The sequence below is a fragment of the Danio rerio genome, chromosome 15, assembly GCF_049306965.1.
Source record: "Danio rerio strain Tuebingen ecotype United States chromosome 15, GRCz12tu, whole genome shotgun sequence".
Classification (NCBI taxonomy): domain Eukaryota; kingdom Metazoa; phylum Chordata; class Actinopteri; order Cypriniformes; family Danionidae; genus Danio; species Danio rerio.
Window position 1 is genome coordinate 19088512 of NC_133190.1, and position 21791 is coordinate 19110302.

At 36.8% G+C, this 21791-nt stretch overlaps 2 protein-coding genes across 3 annotated transcripts in view; both read right to left on the reverse strand.

The window, feature by feature from the left end:
• The window catches only part of caln1 (calneuron 1), a 141378-nt gene that overhangs the window by 95389 nt on the left and 24198 nt on the right, over positions 1–21791 (reverse strand). For both annotated transcript variants that reach the window (XM_685807.8, XM_021466346.3), the window contains exons 2-3: positions 19389–19513; positions 2024–2167 (exon numbers count right to left, since the gene is read on the reverse strand). In XM_685807.8, coding sequence (XP_690899.2) covers positions 2024–2167; positions 19389–19506 — 262 coding nt within the window. In that variant the 5' untranslated portion in view covers positions 19507–19513. The remainder of the gene's footprint in view (positions 1–2023; positions 2168–19388; positions 19514–21791) is intronic.
• Positions 1–21791, reverse strand: part of LOC141377977 (uncharacterized) — a 146763-nt gene that overhangs the window by 83680 nt on the left and 41292 nt on the right. The gene's annotated exons all lie outside the window — the stretch shown is intronic.

Below are 21791 nucleotides of genomic sequence, written 5' to 3' on the forward strand. Positions count from 1 at the left end.
TGCAATAGTTAGCACTAACAGTTACAACCAAACTATAACCTCGTGTTGGATTTTGTAACCGGAATAACACACGCGGCTTTCTGACGCTCCCTGCCGTGTGCATCTAAGTTTCCGGGAAATGCTGAGTTTTTTTTTCTCTCATTCGCCGTGCGGTATCAAACATTGCATGAAAAATACACGCTTAGAGCAGCGCCTCGAATCAAATATCACGTTTGTCGGGAGGGACATTAAGGAATTCCCTGAATGAAAGAGCCAAACTGCAGTTAAAGTCCACCATTTAATAATTTGGCAAATAATTAGACTACAGATGTCCATGTAAACACAGCCACATTGTCCGCTGTGGGTGTGTGTTTTGACTCTGAAATTCAGCGCACCCAAATAGACACTCCCATACCAAGCCGCTTTTCTTCCTCCGACACTCCCCCCTTAACAGAGCTGGACACGCCCACTTTTCTGACTTTTTCCAAAGTAGAGGTGTGAAAACACACTGCTGAAACGAGGGGGTTTCATGGCCCTTTAAAGCAGTGAAAGCTAAAAAGCCATGCAAATGCTGCTATTTACACAGAGCTTGTTGTTTCTCTATTTGGGCTTCCAAAGGACACGACACAGAGAGAGAAGTGCTTACAGTTTCATTAAATTATGTTCCGCAGAATTATAAAAAATATATAGCTAGCATTTGACAAAGGACAGCTTCCAGAATCTTTCCCATTTCAATGCTGGACTTGGTTAAAACTCCTTCAACAGACGAAGCTGTGGATTGTGAGCCACAAGCTGTAGGTTACTATAAGCATGTTTATTTGTTAAAATTGATCAATTACAGGCACAGTTTCTAGTATTACGATATGTTGTAACGAGGACGTAAACAAGGATGTAACCAACGGGAAATGCTGTTTGGCATAGCTAACAATTTAGCTACAAATTCATATCAGTCAAACTCCTGTAAACAGCCACAGTCTTCAGCAGCGTCTCTCTATGCCTCTTTATGTGCCGGCCCTGCGTTCTACATCTCAAATAACAAACTCACAAAAGATATGTGGACGTTTCATATTACTTACACATGCTTATTCCGAATGTATGTGAAAGACACTTGTCAGATTTTATTTTAGAGACCAGGCATGAGGCTCAACTTTGTGCTCTTAATTTTTCTGTCTGATTCAGGCAGCTAATGCTGCTAACAGCTGCTCTGACTGGACTGATTATACAGTGCAAAAGAACACGCTTGTATATGGGAGTGAAGTGGAGCTAGTTTGGGAATCACAGCACATTATGTTAGCTGACCAATCAGAGCCTCCTTAGGACAGGCCTTTCAGAGGAACTAAGAAATATGACAGTCATTTTAATTTTAGCAGAGTAGCTTTATATAATGAAAGTACGATATGTGAAAAAATAACCTGATTTTCTACAAGTGAAGCATGAGCACACATTTGCATCCTTTAAACACAACCCTTAAAGTCTGCACTAAACTAATCATAAGTAATAGCAAAGATATGTATTATATTAAAATAAACAGGTTTTTTAACTCTCTATACATCAAACAATCTTTCAAAAGGGTTTTGAAGTGTCCAAAAAATTAAGCAGCTTAAAATTTTTTAACATACTTATACATACAACTTAATATACATTGTATACATTTTAACTGATATTTCTTGAGCACCAAATCAGAATGAATTCTGAACACTCATGTGACACGAAAGACTGGAGTGATGATGCTGAATATTCAGCTTTCAAAACAAGAATAAATTACATCCAAATAAAGATTTTTTTTGTAATAATAAGTCACATTTTCTTGTATTTTAGATCAAATAAGCAATGGACTTGTTGAGCAAAAAAGTCTTTTCACATTATAAGAGCCCAGCTTCTCAATGCCAAAACACGTAAATAAACATAATAAGTATTGACATTTACATTTAGTGTTAGGGAGAAAGAATTTCATTACTGCAATATAAAACCAATAGAAGTCAATGCCAATTCCCCACCATGACAGCAAACCAATGTGTTTATGTTGATGAGAAGGTGGACTCACCATCCATGTCCAATCTCTGCATGATGATTGCCAGCTCCACTTCACTGGGCATGTACCCTAGAGAGCGCATGGCCATGCCAAGCTCCTGCTTCGAGATGAACCCATTGCCATCCCGATCCAGGACTCTGAACGCCTCCCGGATCTCTGCCAAAACAAACAAGTGTGTGCCTTAACACTTCAGGTGGCTTCCCTGAATAAGAACTGCTTATTCTCCTCTAAGCAATGTTTGCAGAGATTTACCAACTACACCTGCTTTTACACCAGCGGCTTTACTTGACTTTTCTTTTAAATGGCTAAAGGAGAGCTACATATCTTAATTTTAACCAGACACACAAACATGACTTTTTATTTTGATATCTCTCAATCAAAAACTCTGAAAAGCAACTATTTAGTGCCCTACACTAATTTTGGCATCATTGGTAAATATGAGCAAAGAAGGCTCTGAAAACACCCGCTTCAAATGTTATCACTCGATTAAATGGGTGTTATCAGTGGTTATCAGCTGATAGATATGGGCCAGTAATGGACTTCTGCATCTACTAGCAGGCTCAGAAGACCATCATCAGAAAATCATCCATCCACATGACTAATTAGCTACACTATATTATATAGAAGCTATACTAATAGAGACGACTCCATTCCATATCTGTTTTTACATGGTTGGGTTTAGGGTTGGGGTAGATGTTAATAAAATACAATTAATGGGAAATGTAATAAATGATATAAATAATTTTCTCTAAATTCCGATCGCAATGGTATGTGATTTATAGCTGATTAAGCCTCTCAGCATTTATTTAAATTGTGAACAAAAAACTGCTCTCTTTGACAACATATACTGTAATTTATAATGCTGAAGTTTTATTAAAAACTAATGTCTTTGTTAAATTCATTCATTCATTCATCCATTTTCTTGTCGGCTTAGTCCCTTTATTAATCCGGGGTCGCCACAGCGGAATGGACCGCCAACTTATCCAGCAAGTTTTTTACGCAGCGGATGCCCTTCCAGCCGCAACCCATCTCTGGGAAACATTCACACAAACACACACACACACACACACACACACACACACTCATACACTATGGACAATTTAGCCTTCCCTATTCACCTATACCGCATGTCTTTGGACTGTTTGGAGGAAATCCACGCAAACGCAGGGAGAACATGCAAACTCCACACAGAAACGCCAACTGAGCGGAGGCTCGAACCAGCGACCTTCTTGCTGTGAGGTGACAGCACTACCTATTGCTCCACTGCTTCGCCCTTTGTTAAATTCATATGAGATAAATATTTTTGAAGTACTGTATATTCCAATTGAATAGCAGTGGTGGAGAGTAACTATAGTGTAACCTCACTACTGTGAGCAAGTGCATTTTATAGGTATCTGTACTTTATCAAAGTCTTTTTTTATTTTGGGAAACTTTTACTTCACTACACTGCAAAACAAAAAAATGGGCTTTTTACTCCACTACATGTCCTAAGTAGCTGAGTAAAAATCTTCGGTATTTAACTCACTGATTCAAATAATCTGTTCTGAGTGAGTCTCTGGTATTAAACTCAATGATTCAAATGATCTGTTCAGAGTGAATCTCCGGTATTAAACTTACTGATTCAAATGATCTGTTCAGAGTGAGTCTCTGGTATTAAACTCACTGATTCAAATGATCTGTTCAGAGTAAATCTCCGGTATTAAACTCACTGATTCAAATAATCTATTCAGAATGAGTCCCTAGTAATAAACTTAAAGATTCACATGATTTGTTTAGAGGGAGTCTTCAGCAATAAACTTGCTGATTCAAATGATTTGTTTAGAGTGAGTCTCCAGCAATAACTACACCAATTCAAATTATTCATTCAGGGAGTCTCCAGTAATAAACTCACTGATTCAAATGATCCATTCTGATTCAAATCATTTGTTTAAAAAGTCTCCAGTAATAAACTCACTGGTTCAAATGATCTATTCAGAGGGAGTTATCAGTAAAAAAAATATATATATGATAATTTACTGATTCAAATGATCTCTTCAGTGTGAGTCTTCAGTAAACAACTCACTAATTCATATGATCTCTTCAGAGTGAGTCTTCAGTAATAAACTCACTGATTCAAATTATCAGAGTGAGTCTTCAGTAATAAAAGCACTGATTCAAATTATCTATTGAGAGTGAGTCTTCAGTAAATGACTCACTGATTCAAATTAGCTGTTCAGAGTGACTTCCATATTATGAAGAACAAATACCATAAAAGTCAATGGTTACAGGATTCAAAGGATACAGGGACTCATCTTATTTTGTGTTCCGCAGATGAAAGAAAATCAAATGGGTTCTGAACATGTGAACAGTGAGTAAATTTTCAGTTTTAGGTGAACTATACCTTAAATATTTTACACAAAAGATTAAAAGGTAACACAATGAAGAGATTTGTCCCAGGCTCCTTTACTCATTCATATCTAGGATGCCAGTATTAACGGTTGGCACTGTATCTGCAATGTAGACGAGCTCCGTTAGATGCATATTTTATAAACAATTTTTCTTTGAGGAGGAAACTTGTGTGAGCAAAGGTTCTGTTTTTTAAAATAGAACTTGAGTGTCACATCTCTGAAGAGCACGGCGGTTGCACTGCTGCTCGAGCACACAGCGGTACACTGGGTAATTTACACACTCACGCCATTTGAAGTCAAGCAGCCTGGGAATTAACATGCAGGAATCTAAAGCTTTCTGAGTTTTGATGACACAATGCACTCTTCTCATGCGCCTAAATCAAGACTTATGACTGCACAGCAACACTCATAGTAACAAGTAATGCAACTTAATAAGGGGTCCTGTATTCAGTTACACATTTGATAAGAAAAAATATTTTTCAAAGGAAGAATTGCTATATAAAAATTTATTTAAAAAAAAAAATACTGATAAAATATTATTTTTGTAAGTTTTGTCAGTCACCAAGTTGAGTCAAGTTTAAAGTTAGTAACTTCAATCGGTGGCCATCTTTGAAACCCCTCTCGGCCAGTATGCTCGGCAATTCTGTCTGAATGGAGAAACATCAAATTCTCCAAAACTGCTAGCAAAGCTTACAATTGTATTTCATATTAGGAATCTCTAATACAATTAAACAACATCTTGGTCGTTAGTTTCATTTCTAAACATCCAAATCACACAAAATCTGCAGAAACTCACATCTGGTCCATGCCCCTGCCTCAGAGAATGGTCAGTCTATATTGATTGATGATTGGCTCCTGCACTAAAAGATGGACTTTTTCCGTCATATAGCGATCAATGATTGGCTCATGTACTAATAGGTGGGCTTTATTCGCCATATATCAATCGATGATTGGCTCCTGTACTAGTAGGCCTGATAGACTAATTAAATGAACAATATAAACAGCACACACACTTACAGACTTTGATGAGTCTTGTTTTTGTACACTATGAAGGGTTTTCTAGTTTTGTCTTTCTATGTTTCCTCAACCCTTGCTTTGTTTGTTGTTTATTGTTTCTTGTTGTTAGCCGCCTGGACCTCTTTGCCTGCGTACCGACTACTCTTTTTGGCTGCCCATTATGAACCCGTTTGCACCTGTTATTAACCATTGCCTGCCTGACTATTGTTGTTAAAAGGGATGCACGATATATTGGCGGCCATATCATTATCGGTCGATAAGTGGTTTTTTAAGATTATCGTTATCGATCCAAAGTCTAAATTAGGCCGATATCTTTAAGATGAATACATTACGCTATTGTACAGACCTGCTTGCCGAGCTCGCGTGGGCAGAACTTGTTTAGACGTGCATTATAATGAAGCTCTCCTCACACTGATTATTCTTTCATAGTCCGTCCTTTCTTCATGTGGTATTGCTTAGCGTTAATAACTCAGTAAGCAACCATATTCCTTATCATTGTAGATGTGTTTGATTGAGTGTCATTGTGTATTTTGCTTCAAATCGCCTCAGGAAAAAATATTACATGTGTAAACCTTTCCTGCTCTATCTCTTTGTTGTGTTAGAGATAGCAGGGGAGATTTACTTGTTTCTCTAGGGCCAAAAAATATTAGTTTCGGGATTAACTCCCTTCTCTTTTTGTTGCAGCCGGTGAATGAACAAGGACACATGTAACTTGGCCCAATCATTTATCACTCTCATTGCGAAAAAAACGCTCCTGTTTTCTGTCTCTCCCGCTCCACTTCATACACATATACACGCCAAACTGCAGCCCCTGCACACATGCTAAACAACAACTTGTCGGGCTGTTTATAATCTAATATGATTATTTGTTATTATCAACGCGTTGCTTGCCATGTGATGTTGATGAAAAGATTGTATTCAGTTTGATCGGAATATTCAAATTGATTATAACAAGCGTACGTGAGAGCTGTCACCGCGCGCGCGCACACACACATCTGACAGCCTTCACAGATCAACGGGGGAGAGCCTAGGTGCTCCGGTCACTAAATCCAGAATATGGGCTCTCAACTCGCAGCACATTTTGTCTTTATATTATGCTTTGTGTTTGTCATAAAGTCATCTGAGCTCAATGATCAGGTGTTGAATCAAAATCTAATTCCGGGGGCAAAAATTATCGGCCTATACATATCGGCTATCGGCCTCCAAGTCTGAAGGATTATCGGTTATGGGTATCGGCCTAAAAATCCATATCGGTGCATCCCTAGTTGTCAATAAAGATGCTGCATTTGGATCCTCAACTTCGTTGTCAGAACCACTTCGTAACAGCTAAACTACTCAGTAAATGTTTTTTTTTTTTTTTATATTGGCTTATTATGAATAGTGTGATTGATTAGCTATACTATATTATTTTTGTATTGGTAGTAATGATAGTTTTTAAAGTCATCGAATATATAAATCCTAAAATAATTTAAAATTAGTTTGCTTATTTTTGGGGGAGGGGGCATTACTTGCATTTTATAAAGATTTCTAAGGGCAATTTCCAGTTAAATGTAAAACATTATAATGATATATTGATATAAGGATGATGAAACCAATGCTAAATTTCAATATTATTTGTAATTTTTGATCTGACACATTTTTAGAAAAAATTATTATTATTATTTTTTAAATGCGATATTAAAATTAACTTTTAACAAATTTCTTGGTGAAGTTTTGGATGAAATTGTCTTAGTCATGTATTTAATTCCACATTTGCTAAAAATCAATACACATTGTTATCATTCATTAATAATAATATTCCCTTTCCTTCAGTTTAGTCCCTTATTTATCTTTTTTTAAATTAATTAATTAATTAAATTAATTAATTTAATCCAATAAAAGTCATAATCAAGCTAAACAGAAATCGAATTAAGACATATGGAGTATGCCGATTTTAGTCGCATTATTGAAGTGCAGTACAGACATGTAAACACTTCAATTAAACTATTGCCAATGTGTAGGACTTTGTGCCAGGATAGTCTATAAACACACAGCTGTTTGATACTATTAGTCAGTGAAGGATTACAGACACCTGCTTCACGAAATGCTGAGGTTTTTTTTTCCCCATACAGCGTGCGGTATCATATCCCATTAAAACAGCAGTCTTCCAGCAGTTCATACTCGCATCCAATATCTCGCTTGTCACAGGGGCATGCATGAAATGTTCCTGAATGAAAGCAAAAGTGCAAAACTGCAGTTAAAATTGACAAATTAAAAATGAAACATGAAATTACATGATACTCGAGGAAATGAGGAAAGTTTGGTGACGCAATGACATTAAGCGAATTATGTGCTTTAACAGGCAAAAAAGGATCATGAATGGAATATTTAAAAAGCAACTCATGTAAACACCTTTATCATATAATTGTCTTATTCAGATTAAAGCAAATAATTCAATTACTGATATCCATGTAAATGTAGTCATTGATAAAGTAGATAAACAAAAAATAAATAAATAAAATTCAGTTAAAACATAAAAAAAACTATAAAATTAAAAAATTTAAAAATCAAATTGTTAATTAATTAATTAAATAATTAATAATTATCAGGGTCACTTGACTTTTTCTGGAATATTTACAGTTATTCCAATCCATATTGATTTTTATGATATTTTTAGTTATTCTTGTACTAAGGAGTTTTCACGCATAATTTCGAGAAGATTACCGGGGCATACTTCCATGATTTCAGGTTTCAATTCTGTGAAATAATAGATTTAATTAACAATCTTTTTAGAACACAAAGGTCTCTAATAAGACCAAAAAAATAATCATGAGAGTGGATTACTGCTTAATGGACGACTCAATATCCTCTTGACAAAGGCAATTTTGTGTCCTATAAAAAACCTAATTAGGTAGAAATACCCAAGAAATTACCCTCGATGGACATAATTATATTATCAGTTATCAAACTTTCAACACGAGGACTCGAGGAAAGCAATATCTAGTGAGATATTAAAAGTTTTAGAGCAGAGCATGATTATGATTTTCTTTTTTAAGACATATAGAAATTACCATTTTAGGTTTAGAACTTCAGATCACATTTGACCAAGCAAAGCAGATGCCTATAAGTACTGTAACAATAATCAGTGTCAGGAAGACATAAAAACATACCTGCAAAATTATTTATCAACCATTAAGTGTTTTATACATGCTCTGGAAATTACAGCCACACAAATGGCTTTTAGATCAAGCGTTATGGCCATTTGCGCTGACAGTTATGTTTCAGAGCCAATTAACCAGATCTGTCAGAAGAAAAGGAGGCTCGTAATTGTTATTCCTCGCAGACACTGACAAGCGCTGAAATTTTAGGAGTGCTGCAAGGTGTTTGCACAGTAAAGCCTTTAGATTTGTTTCCGCACACCGAGGAAAACTCATGAATATATACATAAGTCGTCTGTTGTGGATGTAAAGCCTGTTTTGAACACAACCTTCTGAAAACATTTTGTGCTTTCAATTCTGTCTGTTCATCTGATGTAAACCTGTTCATTTCAAAGATCAACAGTTCACTGTCGTCAAAAATACACACACAAAAATATAGTTTAAAGAATGATGTTGACAGTAGTTACTATTATGTCTTATAACAATGGAAGTCAATGGCCATCTGGTTATTAACATTCTTCATTCATTCATTCATTTTTCTTCAGCTTAGTCCCTTATTTATCAGGCATCGCCACAGCAGAATGAACCTTAAACTATTCTGGCATATGTTATACACAGCAGATGCCCTTCCAACTTGACCAGTCTGGTTTAAGCAGGACATAGCTGGTTTTGGCTGGCCTCCCAAACTAGCTAAGCTGGTCAAGCTGGTTTTAGCTGGTCGTTTCCCAGCCTGACCAGCTAAGACCAACCTGGAAATAGCCAAAACCCCTCAAAACCAGGCTGCCCGACCAGCTAAAACCAGCTAACCAGCCACAACCCAGTACTAGGAAACACCCATATACTCTCACATTCACACACGCACTCATACACTATGGCCAATTTAGCTCATCCAATACAACTGTACCGCATGTCTTTGGACTGTGGGGGAAACCAGAACACACAAAGAAAACCCACTCGAACAAGGGGAGAACATGCAAACTCTACACAGTGCCAGGGCTCGAACCATGCAGCAACCTTCTTGCTGTGAGGTGACAGTGCTAACCACTGAGCCAATGTGCGTCCATTAACATTCTTCAAAATAGCTTATTTTTTTGTTTAAAACTGTCATGTATTTTGTATGAGTGTGCTACCTGTACCTGAGTGACGTCATCATGTTGAGTTCAGTTAATAAAAGAATACAGCATGGAACAGCACGGCTACTCTAGTGTCGCCTTATACATCATTTAAAAATGTAAAAAAACATAACAAAAACTAGAACTACTGACTACAAAATAAAATAACCTAAATTTTTGGACAACTTTTTTTTAAATAAACCCATATAACTTCAATACCCTGACTTTTACTAAATGTCTGTATTTTTCATTGTTGTTTTATAAGTGAGTATTTCTACTTTGAATGGCCATAAAGGTCAAATTGTCTACATGCGTTTCAGTGTCCTCTACTATTTTTCCATGCCTTTGAATATGTGTGCCTCTAGCTGTTGCTTAGCAACCTTCTGCTATCAAAAACATAACTTTGTGATAGCACAAACATAAAGTTAATTCAGACATGTCTTTCAACTTTCAAAAACAACATTTTTACTGTGGTGAAAGCTAGTCTCTCCTGTTTGTCAAAGTGAGTTACACACCTTTGCAGGTAACTCATTTACAATAATAGGCTATATTATAACAAATTCATAATGACTACATAAAATATAACATTCAACAGACATTCAAAGCTTAATTCTAAGAATGACAAAGTAGCTTAAAATGCACCAATGCTACTAATTTTTACTAGTAACAAGTTAATTACAGAGGTAAGCATTACTGTTACTACTAGCCATATAGAAATTTGATATATGACAATATATGCAAAGTACATATATGCAATTTATTTCAAAATATTGCCAAAAATTGCTGTTTATTTTTTAAACCATTGGAATTACAAATATGTGCATTCATGTTCAAATATATTAGCTGTAATTTTATATATTTGAACATGTACTTATTATATATATATATATATATATATATATATATATATATATATATATATATATATATATATATATATATATATATATATATATATATATATATATATATATATATAGTAAAATAGGCAGTGGCGAAGTAGGTAGTGCTGTCACCTCACAGCAAGAAGGTCACTGGGTTGCTGGTTCGAACCTCGGCTCAGTTGGCATTTCTGTGTGGAGTTTGCATGTTCTCCCAGCCTTCGTGTGGGTTTCCTCCAGGTGCTCCGGTTTTCCCCACAGTCCAAAGACATGTGGTACAGGTGAATTGTGCAGGCTAAATTGTCTGTAGTGTATGAGTATGTGTGTGAATGTGTGTGTAGATGTTTTCCAGAGATGGGTTGGGGCTGGAAGGGCATCTGCTGTGTAAAAACCTGCTGGATAAGCTGGCGGTTCATTGCGCTGTGTAGATCCCGGATTAATAAAGGCACTAAGCCGACAAGAAAATAAATGAATGAATAAATATATAGTAAAAAATATATAAGTAATAAAAAAGAGTTTTTGAATATGATGCCACACGCTTGGCACACCTGTCTTTGGGAATTTTTGCCCAACCCTCTTTGCAGTACTTTTCAAGCTCTATCAGGTGGGATGGGAAGCGACGGTGTACAGCCATTTTCAGATCTCTCCAGAGATGTTCAATAGGATTTAGTTCTAGGCTCTGGCTGGGCCGCTCAAGGACATTCACCGAGTTGTTGTGAAGCCACTCCATTGATATTTTGGCTGTGTGCTTTGGGTCATTGTCCTGCTGGAAGATGAACCGTCGCCCCAGTCTGAGGTCAAGAGCACTCTGAAGCAGGTTTTCATTCAGGATGTCTCTGTACATTGCTGCATTCATCTTTCCCTCTATCCTGACTAGTCTTCCAGTTCCTACTGATGATGCTTCACTGCTTCACTTTAAGGATGGTATTAGCCTGGTGATGAGCGGTGCCTGGTTTTCTCCAAATGTAACTCTTAGCATTCACTCCAAAGAGTTCATTTTTAGTCTCATCAGACCAGAGAATTTTGTTTATTATGGACTGAGATTCCTCCAGGTGCCTTTTGGCAAACTCCAGGCGTGGCTTCTGTCTGGCCACTCTACCATACAGGCCTGATTGGTGGATTGCTGCACAGATTATTGTCCTTCTGTAAGGTTCTCCTCTCTCCACAGATTAACACTGGAGCTCAGACAGAGTGACCATCGGGTTATTGATCACTGCCTTGACTAAGGCCCTTCTCCCCCAATCACTCAGCTTAGATGGCCGGCCAGCTCTAGGAAGTGTCCTGGTGGTTCCAAACATCTTCCACTTATGGATGATGGAGGTCACTGTGCTCATTGGAACTTTCAGAGCAGCAGAAATTTTTCTGTAACCTTGCCCAGCCTTGTGTCTCGAGACAATTCTGTTTCGGAGGTCTACAAACAATTCCTTTGTCTTCATGCTTTGTTTGTGGTTTGACATAACTGTCAACCCTGGGACCTTATTTAGACAGGTGCCGTTTCAAATCAAGTCCAATTAACTGAATTTACAACAAATTAACTCCAATAACGCTGCTGAAACATCTTAAGAATGATCAGTGGAAACAAAATGTACCTGAGCTCAATTCAGAGTTTCAATGCAAAGGCTGTGAATACTTATGTACATGTGATTTTTCAAATGTTTTATTTATAATAAATTTGAAACAATTTAAAAAAAAACTTTTTTCAAATCATTGTCATTGTCACTAGCCCCTTTCACACAGTGATACCGGTAAATATCCGGAAAATTTACGGAACGACTTTACCGGTATATACAAAAAAGCGCTGTTCACACAGGCGAGGACGTTACGGAAATTTTCCGGAAAAGAGCATTCACACATGCATTCCAAAATACCGGTAAATTCTGAAATCATTCACCACAAATGAGCTTTAAACGGCTGCGCTTGTATTTGTAAACATTTGACTAAATTACAAACTCTTTTGATGATCAATATTGTAAACAACTTTCACTGGATCATATTCGCATGTCGAGATGTTCATAATATGTGCGTGTGCTGACGCTCACAGGCTGTTTCATGGGCACACGCAAAGCTTGAAGGTAAACAAACAACGGCTTATCATAAGCATCTTATCGATGATTATTTGCACAGTTGGCATTAAGAAGAACATATAAACGTGATCTGACTAACTTCTAGCAGCTAAATGTGTCTGGAAAAATATTCAAAGGCTTTTATTCTCACAAACCGCGCGGACGTAAATGCGTCTGACTGTTGTGATTGGCTAAAGCAGAAGTCTTACGTCAGCACGTTCTAGACGTGCACGAGCTTATTCCGGAAATCTTCCTTCTGCGTTCACACAGCGCAGCATTCCGGCAAATTGCCGGTAATGTTACAACTTCTCTTTCCGGAAAATAGCCAGAACGAATTTACCGGTATTTTCAAAAAGGACCTGTTCACACATACAACCTTTCCGGAAAATTGCCGGTAATTTTCCGGAAAGGTCTGTATGTGTGAAAGGGGCTAATGTCTGCTCTCTCTACACCCTGGTCTTCTGAGAGAATGCACTGCTCTGATTGGTCTGTGTGTTGTGATTGGTCTGTCACATATCAGAAACCCAACCCTCATTATCAAATCTGAATTTTAGCTCAGCACTTTCCTAAAGCACAATGATACAAAAAGTAACAAGGGCAGCAGTTTTACCACACTAGTTTGAAAACAAGCATATTCTAAGTTACAACACAAACTAAACTCAGGTCCTGGCTACTGCTCAAATATCAAAGTAGATATATGAAGACCATAAGCTATGTTTTGATGCACATTTAAAAAGGTGGATGGAAACAGCTATAGATTGGCAATAGTTTGTTCCAAACCTACAAAGGTTTGTGCAAGTGAGAGAGGAATAACTAACGACTTGTTTCAGGCAGTTCAGGATCAGCTTTTCTCTTAAGAGACAATAACTCCATTAATCATGCACTTTGATATTAGACACTTTGCAGACACAAACAGCTACATGAAAGGCAAAATAAAAAAAAGCATAACAGGGCACTAAAATAGTAAGAACTCCAGTGATGTTCTTGATTAAGGTGTTAGAGAATATTTGCTGACCCCTCCTGATACAATCAATACAACACCAGCAGGCCTTCAAGCAGCTGCACTTCACAGTTTACACTGTTTCACAGCAAAACCAACAAAGTCAATGACTCGTATAGCAGCTTAATATCTGCAGATGCCCAGCGGTGTTAATATGTCATTTAAACATTTATTTTCAGGCCTCTAGGGTTCAACATGTTTCACTTCATGAGCTTCTTTCTGCTGACAAAGGCAGCTTAAATTGATTAGGCTTTGCGTTAGTCTATTGAATTACAATGAAGTGTGTCTGGAGGGACGCGCCGCTTTGATCATCATTTTCATTCAAATTTAGATTTCTGAATTATGATTTAGAGGCTGATTTACACATGAAGACCAAAAACACTTCAGGGTAACACTCTATAACAACCAATCATTAATTAGTTATTCATATAAAAAAAGCTTGCTGTATTTGCATTGCTTTTTCTGTTAACTGTGCTCATATTCTCAAAATGAATATAATCGTAAAACCTTTCAAATTTGCCCCCAAAAAATCCCAATTACAAAAGCATTTCTCAAAATTAAATTATTTAAAAAATAAAACTCTATTATTTAATTATTTATTTATTTATTCATTTATTTATTAAACTTGGCAAGACTTTATTTTGATGGTCCATTTCAGTATTAGGCCCTGTTTACACTAATACGTTTTTGTTTTAAAACGCCTAAGTTTTGCTAGGGTTACACTTCCTTCCACACCACCCCAGAGTTTTCGAGCTGATTGGAGCTTTTCCTCAATATTAAGTGCACAAAGTTCAGTCTTGCATCCTGTTCTTCTAAGTTCAAACTTCGCAGTTTTGATATGGAAAACAAACTCCCAACAACACATCGAGTAAATTTTCAAAGGGAACAGTGTAACAGTGTAGGCTACTTTAAAACTTAATTCGCATCATCCTGGCTACATTATTTAACTATCAAAACAATTAAATGAAAACATGATATAAGGATGTGGTGTACGTGGTTACATGAATATATTAAAGGGCACATATGGTGAAAAATCTACTTTTTAAGCTGTTTGGACAGACATAAGTGTAGGTATAATGTATAGACCCTTATATTGGGGTAATATAAACACCCCACAGTCATTTTTTTTTTTCAATTTAACAACATAAAAACGATGGACCAATTGGAGCGGTTTTTAGAGTGACCGTACCTTGATGTAGGAGTGCGGTCCCCCCGCCCACCAATATTGATTGACAGGCACGCATCACCATATCCTCAGTTTGTTGTTTCACATCCGCCCTTTTCAGCGTGTGAGTCAAAGCGATATCACTAAAGGAACACCCTTGCTCTATTTTTAGATGTAAGGCTCATTTGGCCCAACACAAGATCAACATTCCCCACATGATTGCTGTAATCGGAATTATTGTTTGTAACTTTAGCTAGGTTTGCAAATGTGTACTTTTCATTGCGTCTACCTTAAAGTTCAGCCGTTTGCATTTTTCACGGTCACAGAAGCTCCCTGTGATCTTAACTAGGTGCCGCTGGATAGTGCGAGCGTTTTGCCTCACATGCGCGTTTTTCCATTGAAAATAAAATAATGAACTTGCCTGCAGGTCGCACACCAGAAGTCAGCTCAGCGCCATGCATTTTAGAATTCTAAGTGTAGGTTTCTATCAGGGTACACACAACGGCGCTTCAAGTCAGCAGCTGTCCGTGGCACCCAGCCACTATTCGGGACACTTCATGTTTCTGCCGCGCCACAGAGCGCCATCTGAATAGTTTCCTTTTAAATAACATGTTAATGTGCATGTCTGGTGCGCAGTGTTGCGGCTCAGAGCGGTGCATCCAGTGCCTTAGTCAAAGTTAATTCAGTGTGCGTGGTTATTAGTCTCGGTGTAAACTCTGCACTTTAAACTAGCACACAGTTGGCTGTAAAACTATACAAAGACACAAATGATTTTGTACTCTCTGCTTGGTCTGTGTCCGAGTTGTACATGTACGGCTAAATGCTGATCCTCTCACTCATGTTGCTTCTCTCTGTCTGCCTGTCTGTTGCCCAACACAGAGTGAGTGAGCTCTTGGCTCGGCCCTCTTGTTACGTTGGGCGGGACTAATTTTCATGTGAAGCAACACACCCCTAAAACAGGGAGCTGTGTACATGCCCCCAAAATAACACTTTTTAACACATTATAATAAAAAAACTGAACTGTGTTTTGAACTGAACCTAAACTGGCACATTTAGAAGAACCATAATATTAATATTAAACCATAAAAGGGGGGTAAACTATGTGCCCTTTAACTTATCTTTGCGCTCAGCCAAAACATGTTACCTGAGAACAAGTAATAGTTTCAAGACCAAAGTCTGGGAATATGTTGTTAGATAGAGACAACACAATTAATTAAATATCACGTTTAACAAATATAGTGCAATTAGATCCAGCGCTAGATCCATGATGAACCATTTAACGTGCACAGCTCTCACCTGGGGTTCAATGCTCAAAGCACCTGCTGACTGCCTGGAGCTCAGACGCATGACAGAGTTAGTATGTGGTCACGTGATGTGCATTTTCAGCAGTGTAGTGTGGACGGAGATCTGATCAAAAACGCTGTGTGAAATGCCAGTGTGGACGTGGATCGTTTTCTAATTTGACATGTACTTGCTAAGTTTCTTACACTAACCCTGACCCCAACCTAACAGTCTATCTACAATCTAATGAGAATAGGTTGGCATGTAGAAGCAATGTAACTTAAATTCAACAAACAGACCATCAAAATAAAGGCCCAATCCCAATTCTAGCCCTTAGCCGTTCCCCTTACCCTTACCCTGTCGTTTTGCGTGTTCAAATTGTCACGGTTGCAGGTTTGTGCGCTTTTCCGGAGTGTCTGTTTGATCACGTTGGTTTGTTTTTGTTCTCCTCGTGTATTTGTTTTGATCACGTGTTATGACGGCACTCAGCTGGCTTGATGAGCTCGCCAGCTGAGGCTCATATTCGGGTCTATATATGGGCCACGTTTTCTGTGTGTCTTTGTCAGTTCGTTATGTGTGCTTATGGTGTGCTGTTCTGTCTGTGTGCGTAGGATCTGAGGACTAATTTCTGGACCCTGTTTCCCGTCTGATTCCTGCCCGATCTCTCCTAGCACTAGCACCATTCATTACTTGATTTTTGTTTGACTTTGTCAATAAATATTATTTTGTTTAACTCGCACTTGGATCCCTCTGAACATTCATTTATTCGTGACACAAGTTAAGGGGTGGGGGTCTCCCAATTCTCCTTAGCTTGAAGGCGTAGGGCTAAAGGGAAGGGGTGAATAGCCCCTGAAACAACGATTTTTCAGGACCACACTCGAAACCAAGGGGTGAGAAAATTTCCCAGAATACACCAGCCACAACGGCAGTATTGCTGAACCCGGAGGTAAGGAGATCCACAAATTAGTATTTTTTTGTCATTATTATAAATTTTTACAACAAACAAGCATATGTTTTATTTAATTCATAACTGTGTTCATGTTTTACCATCATGCTTAAAAAAACAAAAAACGGTAAAATAAAAATTAAAGTTAAATTTTATTAAATTAAGTGAAGTTTATGCATAAACTAATTTCGAGAGGATCACGTGCTTATGATTTATCACGGCCAGTCTCGCATTTGCTAATCACTAATCTTCCAATCATATGAGCCCTAAGCCACTATAAATAGCCTCAGTTTTCAGTTCACTTTATCTTCGTTTGGAAGAAACCCCCCTCCTCCCCTATTCTCCTCCTTTACCTGTGATTGGGCGGCACGGCGGTCCAGTGGTTAGCACTGCGAGCCACACAGCAAGAATACTGCCGGCCCTAGTTCCATAGGACCGGTGGGTGTTTCTGTGGGGAGTTTGTGTGTCCTCCCCGTGTCCGCGTGGGTTTTCCCTGGGTTCTCCGGTTTCCTCCCACCATCCAAAGACATTCAACATACATAACAATCAAGCTTGTCTAATCCCTTACGTTCCCTTAGCTACAGCAGCAGGGGAGTTCTGAGATCCACCGAGCTCGGGCTCCCTTCTTGCTCTGCCAACGGGAGGAAGCCCCGGGCTCGAGGAGCCCTTGAGCTCGGGGCTCTCTCCCGGGACAGCATGCCAAATAACCTTTGTAAATCATCAGCTAAGTGTGAACTCTTGAAATAAAAGTTAAATTTTTCGATCTATAATTCGATAACTCCTTAACAGCAGTCTCACAACACTCTGTCTCGAATACCCTGTCAGAAAAGTCTAGTGGCTTGGAATGAGCTTTTTACAGTGCCTGCTATAATATTAATGTTGTTTTGGTGTGTTTACATAGATAAATATGGCCACTGTGTAAATACACAGTACAGTAACAAACTTATTGGCACATTATATTGTTATGACAACATAATGTATGCCTTCAGTGATTTCCTAAAGATAAATACTGAAAAATAATGCAACTGGAATAACTACAGCAGTCGCGATCATCTGATCTCATATAAAGCAAGAGATCACGATGACATATGATGATGTGTGCAGGTGCTACAGTGGTGTCCCAATTCTTAGAGGGAAATTTTGATGCCCTTGCCCTTCACACTTGGTTTTAAGGGCCAAGGGGAAGGGGAAGGGGTAGAGGTACAAAAATAGAATTGGGATTGGGCCAAAGTGTGACCTTAAACTTTTACAAAAATAGCAGGATAGTTTAACAGAAAAATGCAAACAAATATTATTTTCAACCCTTCTCCCATTAACAAAATGAAATTACAATTACACAAAAATGCAAAAATAAAAAAGCATAGTGTAAATAATGTATAAAATATAAGCTGGATCATTCACATTTAGATAGACTGATATACACTTTAACAAACAAAAATGTTTTAAACTTATAATTCACAGATACTTATACAAAATACTAAATTCACTCTCACATTTTATTTATTAATATTTTGGCTTTACAACAAGAGTTTGGAACACATCATTTGTCATGATGATAAATACATACATAACTAAAAACCTTAATAAATAATATGTTTATAATAAAAAACGCAAATGAATACAAGCTTCAAAGTCTGCTTTAGTTCTTTTTTTTCAATCCGCTTTTCCTCATAAAATTAGATTATATACATAGGTTAGCTTAGGCTAGGTTAGGTTAAGTAAAGTTAGGTTAGTTTAGGTTAGGTTAAGTTAGGTTAGCTTAGGTTAGCTTACTTTATTTCCCATGATGAAAACATGTTGTAACATAAATGGGACCATTTTTGAAAATATAAAGTAATAGAAAAGAATTATGAGCCTAATTCTAGAGCGAAAGAAATTCCTTTAAAGTATTTGCAAATAAATCTTTTTTTAATATGCACACATTTACCCTTATTCATATTCCTAATGTCATAAACACAAAACCTTTCTCGTCTCATCAGATTCAGTTAGGAATTACATTAATTGCAAAAATGATACCATAATTATGATTCAGAATTGCAAAATTGAAAGATAAATGTAGAGAAGTTTGCAATATTGAAGACAATTATAATCATTAAAAGTCATCATATATTGAATGTTTTGCTACCTCGCTCTGTTTCAACAATAAACTGACAATTAACAGTGGGATTTCATCTGCTTATGATCAGTAAACCCTGTCTACTTTAATCTCATTCATTGCTGTCATCTTAATATTAAAGTCATGCAAAATACAGTAGTGAATACTATTCTCATTATACTTCTTCAGTTTTGAGTGAACTACTTCTAACAATAACTAAGTAATCTTAAAATTATTTTACAGTACAATTTACAAAATGTGCATGTGTTTATATCTGTCAGGTCATTGCTCACCATCTAGTTCCTCCACAGAGATGTTGGCGAGCTGTTCGCTATTGCTGTGTTCAGACAGTGACCGACTTAAAAAGTTCCCCTTGTACAGCAGTCCTGCCGTCACATGGTGGAACGGCATCTTCTCCCTGAGAAACAAACACAAGAACAAGTTGAAACCCAAACACACCAAAGATTTTCCCTCGTGTAAGACTGACAGAGCATGCTATTCCGGTTTGAACTGCATGAAGTTATAACTTTTACTTTTAAAATGGAATAAAAATCACCAAAAGCAGTTGATAAGGGAAAATTATCGTTTTGTAAATTATGCCAGGCTGCATATCAATTTTTGGTGTCTAAAAAAATTACTGTAAACTCAACAATACAGGTCTCTATGTGATTTCAATGGTAAAAACTGTAAAAATGCTACAGTAAAAAATCTGTAACCTGTTTAACAGTAACTTTCCTTATATATAGAGGGAATGACCATAATGGTATTTCCAAGAATTCCCTGCATGACGCTTTATGTTTTTTTTTTTTTTTTTTTTTTTGAACCATGACACTATGGTTCTTTTAAGTTTTTTTCTTTTCCACATCAGTGATGTACATTAAGGTTTTGTGTATGTATGTATGTATGTATGTATGTATGTATGTATGTATGTTTGTTTGTATGTATGTATGTATGTATGTACAGTGCATCCGGAAAGTATTCATAGCGCTTCACTTTTTCCACATTTTTTTATGTTACAGCCTTATTCCAAAATGGATTAAATTCATTAATTTCCTCAAAATTCTACACACAACACCCCATAATGACAATGTGAAAAAAAAGAGTTTTTGAAATTGTTGCAAATTTATTCAAAATAAAAAAAAAACTGAAAAATCCCATGTACATTAGTATTCACAGCCTTTGCCGTGAAGCTCTAAATTGAGCTTTCAGGTTTTTTACTTTTAATCAATTTGCAACAATTTCAAAAACTATTTTTTCACATTGTCATTATCATCTGAAATATATTTCAAAAACATAACTTTTATTGGCAAAAACATACTTGGTATGCAATTAAAAGCACAATATTCAAATGATAGATTGATAATTATATTATATTATAAAGAGTATACAGGTAAGGAGTTTGGGTGTCATCTTGGATTGCACACTCTCATTTGAAGGTCACATCAATAATATTACGCATACTGCATATTTCCACCTGCGTAATATAACTTGTCTCCGCCCTTCTCTCACCACCAATGACACAGCAATTCTCATCCATACATTAGTTACTTCACGTCTTGACAACTGTAATGCAATTCTCTCTGGGCTTCCTTTTAAATTTCTCCATAAACTCCAACTGGTTCAGATCCATGCAGCTCGTGTCATCTCTACGACTCTAGGACACCACTTCCTTATTAGCCTCACTTGCTTCCGGTAAAGATTTGTATTGATTTTAAAATACTAATTCTTACTTTCAAGGCACTTTATAATCTTGCTCCTTAATATTTCACCAAACTTCTCCATTTTTATACCCCTTCTCGCACTCTAAGATCAGCCAACTCTTCTTTCCTTGGTGCCACCCCACACTCAATTAAGAACAATGGGTGCCAAATCTTAGCTCCGTGGCTCCTTGGCTATGAAACTCGCTTTCCCTGGATCTAAGGAGCAGTGATAGTCTTAACACTTTCAAATTTTGTCTCAAGACCTGTCTTTTTAAGCAGGCTTTCTCTTGCCTAATTTTTATCATGTTATTTTATACTCACAATGTGTTTGTACCTGCAACTCATGACAGAGCATACATTTAAAATTTTGTTTGGCAACGTTTTATTAATTGTTTTAATTTGTTCTGTTATGGCTGTTGATGCTTGTTGTAAGGTGACCAGAAAAGCACCATTTACAAAATGAAATCAAGTATTCTTATATTATATTATATTATATTATATTATATTATATTATATTATATTATATTATATTATATTATATTATATTATATTATTAGTATAAATTTTATTTTACAAAATAAAATAGAACAAAAAATCTGTCAATACATTATTATTATCATGATTATTATTATTAATATTCTCTTCGCTATTCTGCATGAGCATGTCTGGCTGAAACTATCAGACCGATCCAGCTGAACAAGCAGATTATAAGATTTTCACAAATCATACACGACTAAAAATTCACACCAGGCTATGACAGAGAACGCTTATGTTGATTATATGAAAATGACCAGTAATCTTGTCGCCAGAAGACTCATCTGTTCCTTATCAATTTATTCTGCAGATCCCTGTATTATTTCCAATGTTCTACTGCTAAGTGAATATCTTAAAATGGTGTTTCATTGCATTAAAATGAATGAAAATAGCTGTAAAACGGCCGAGGTATTAAAGCTAAAAGTGTCCATCGCTTTTTTGAATTGCCCTTGTGTTAGTAAG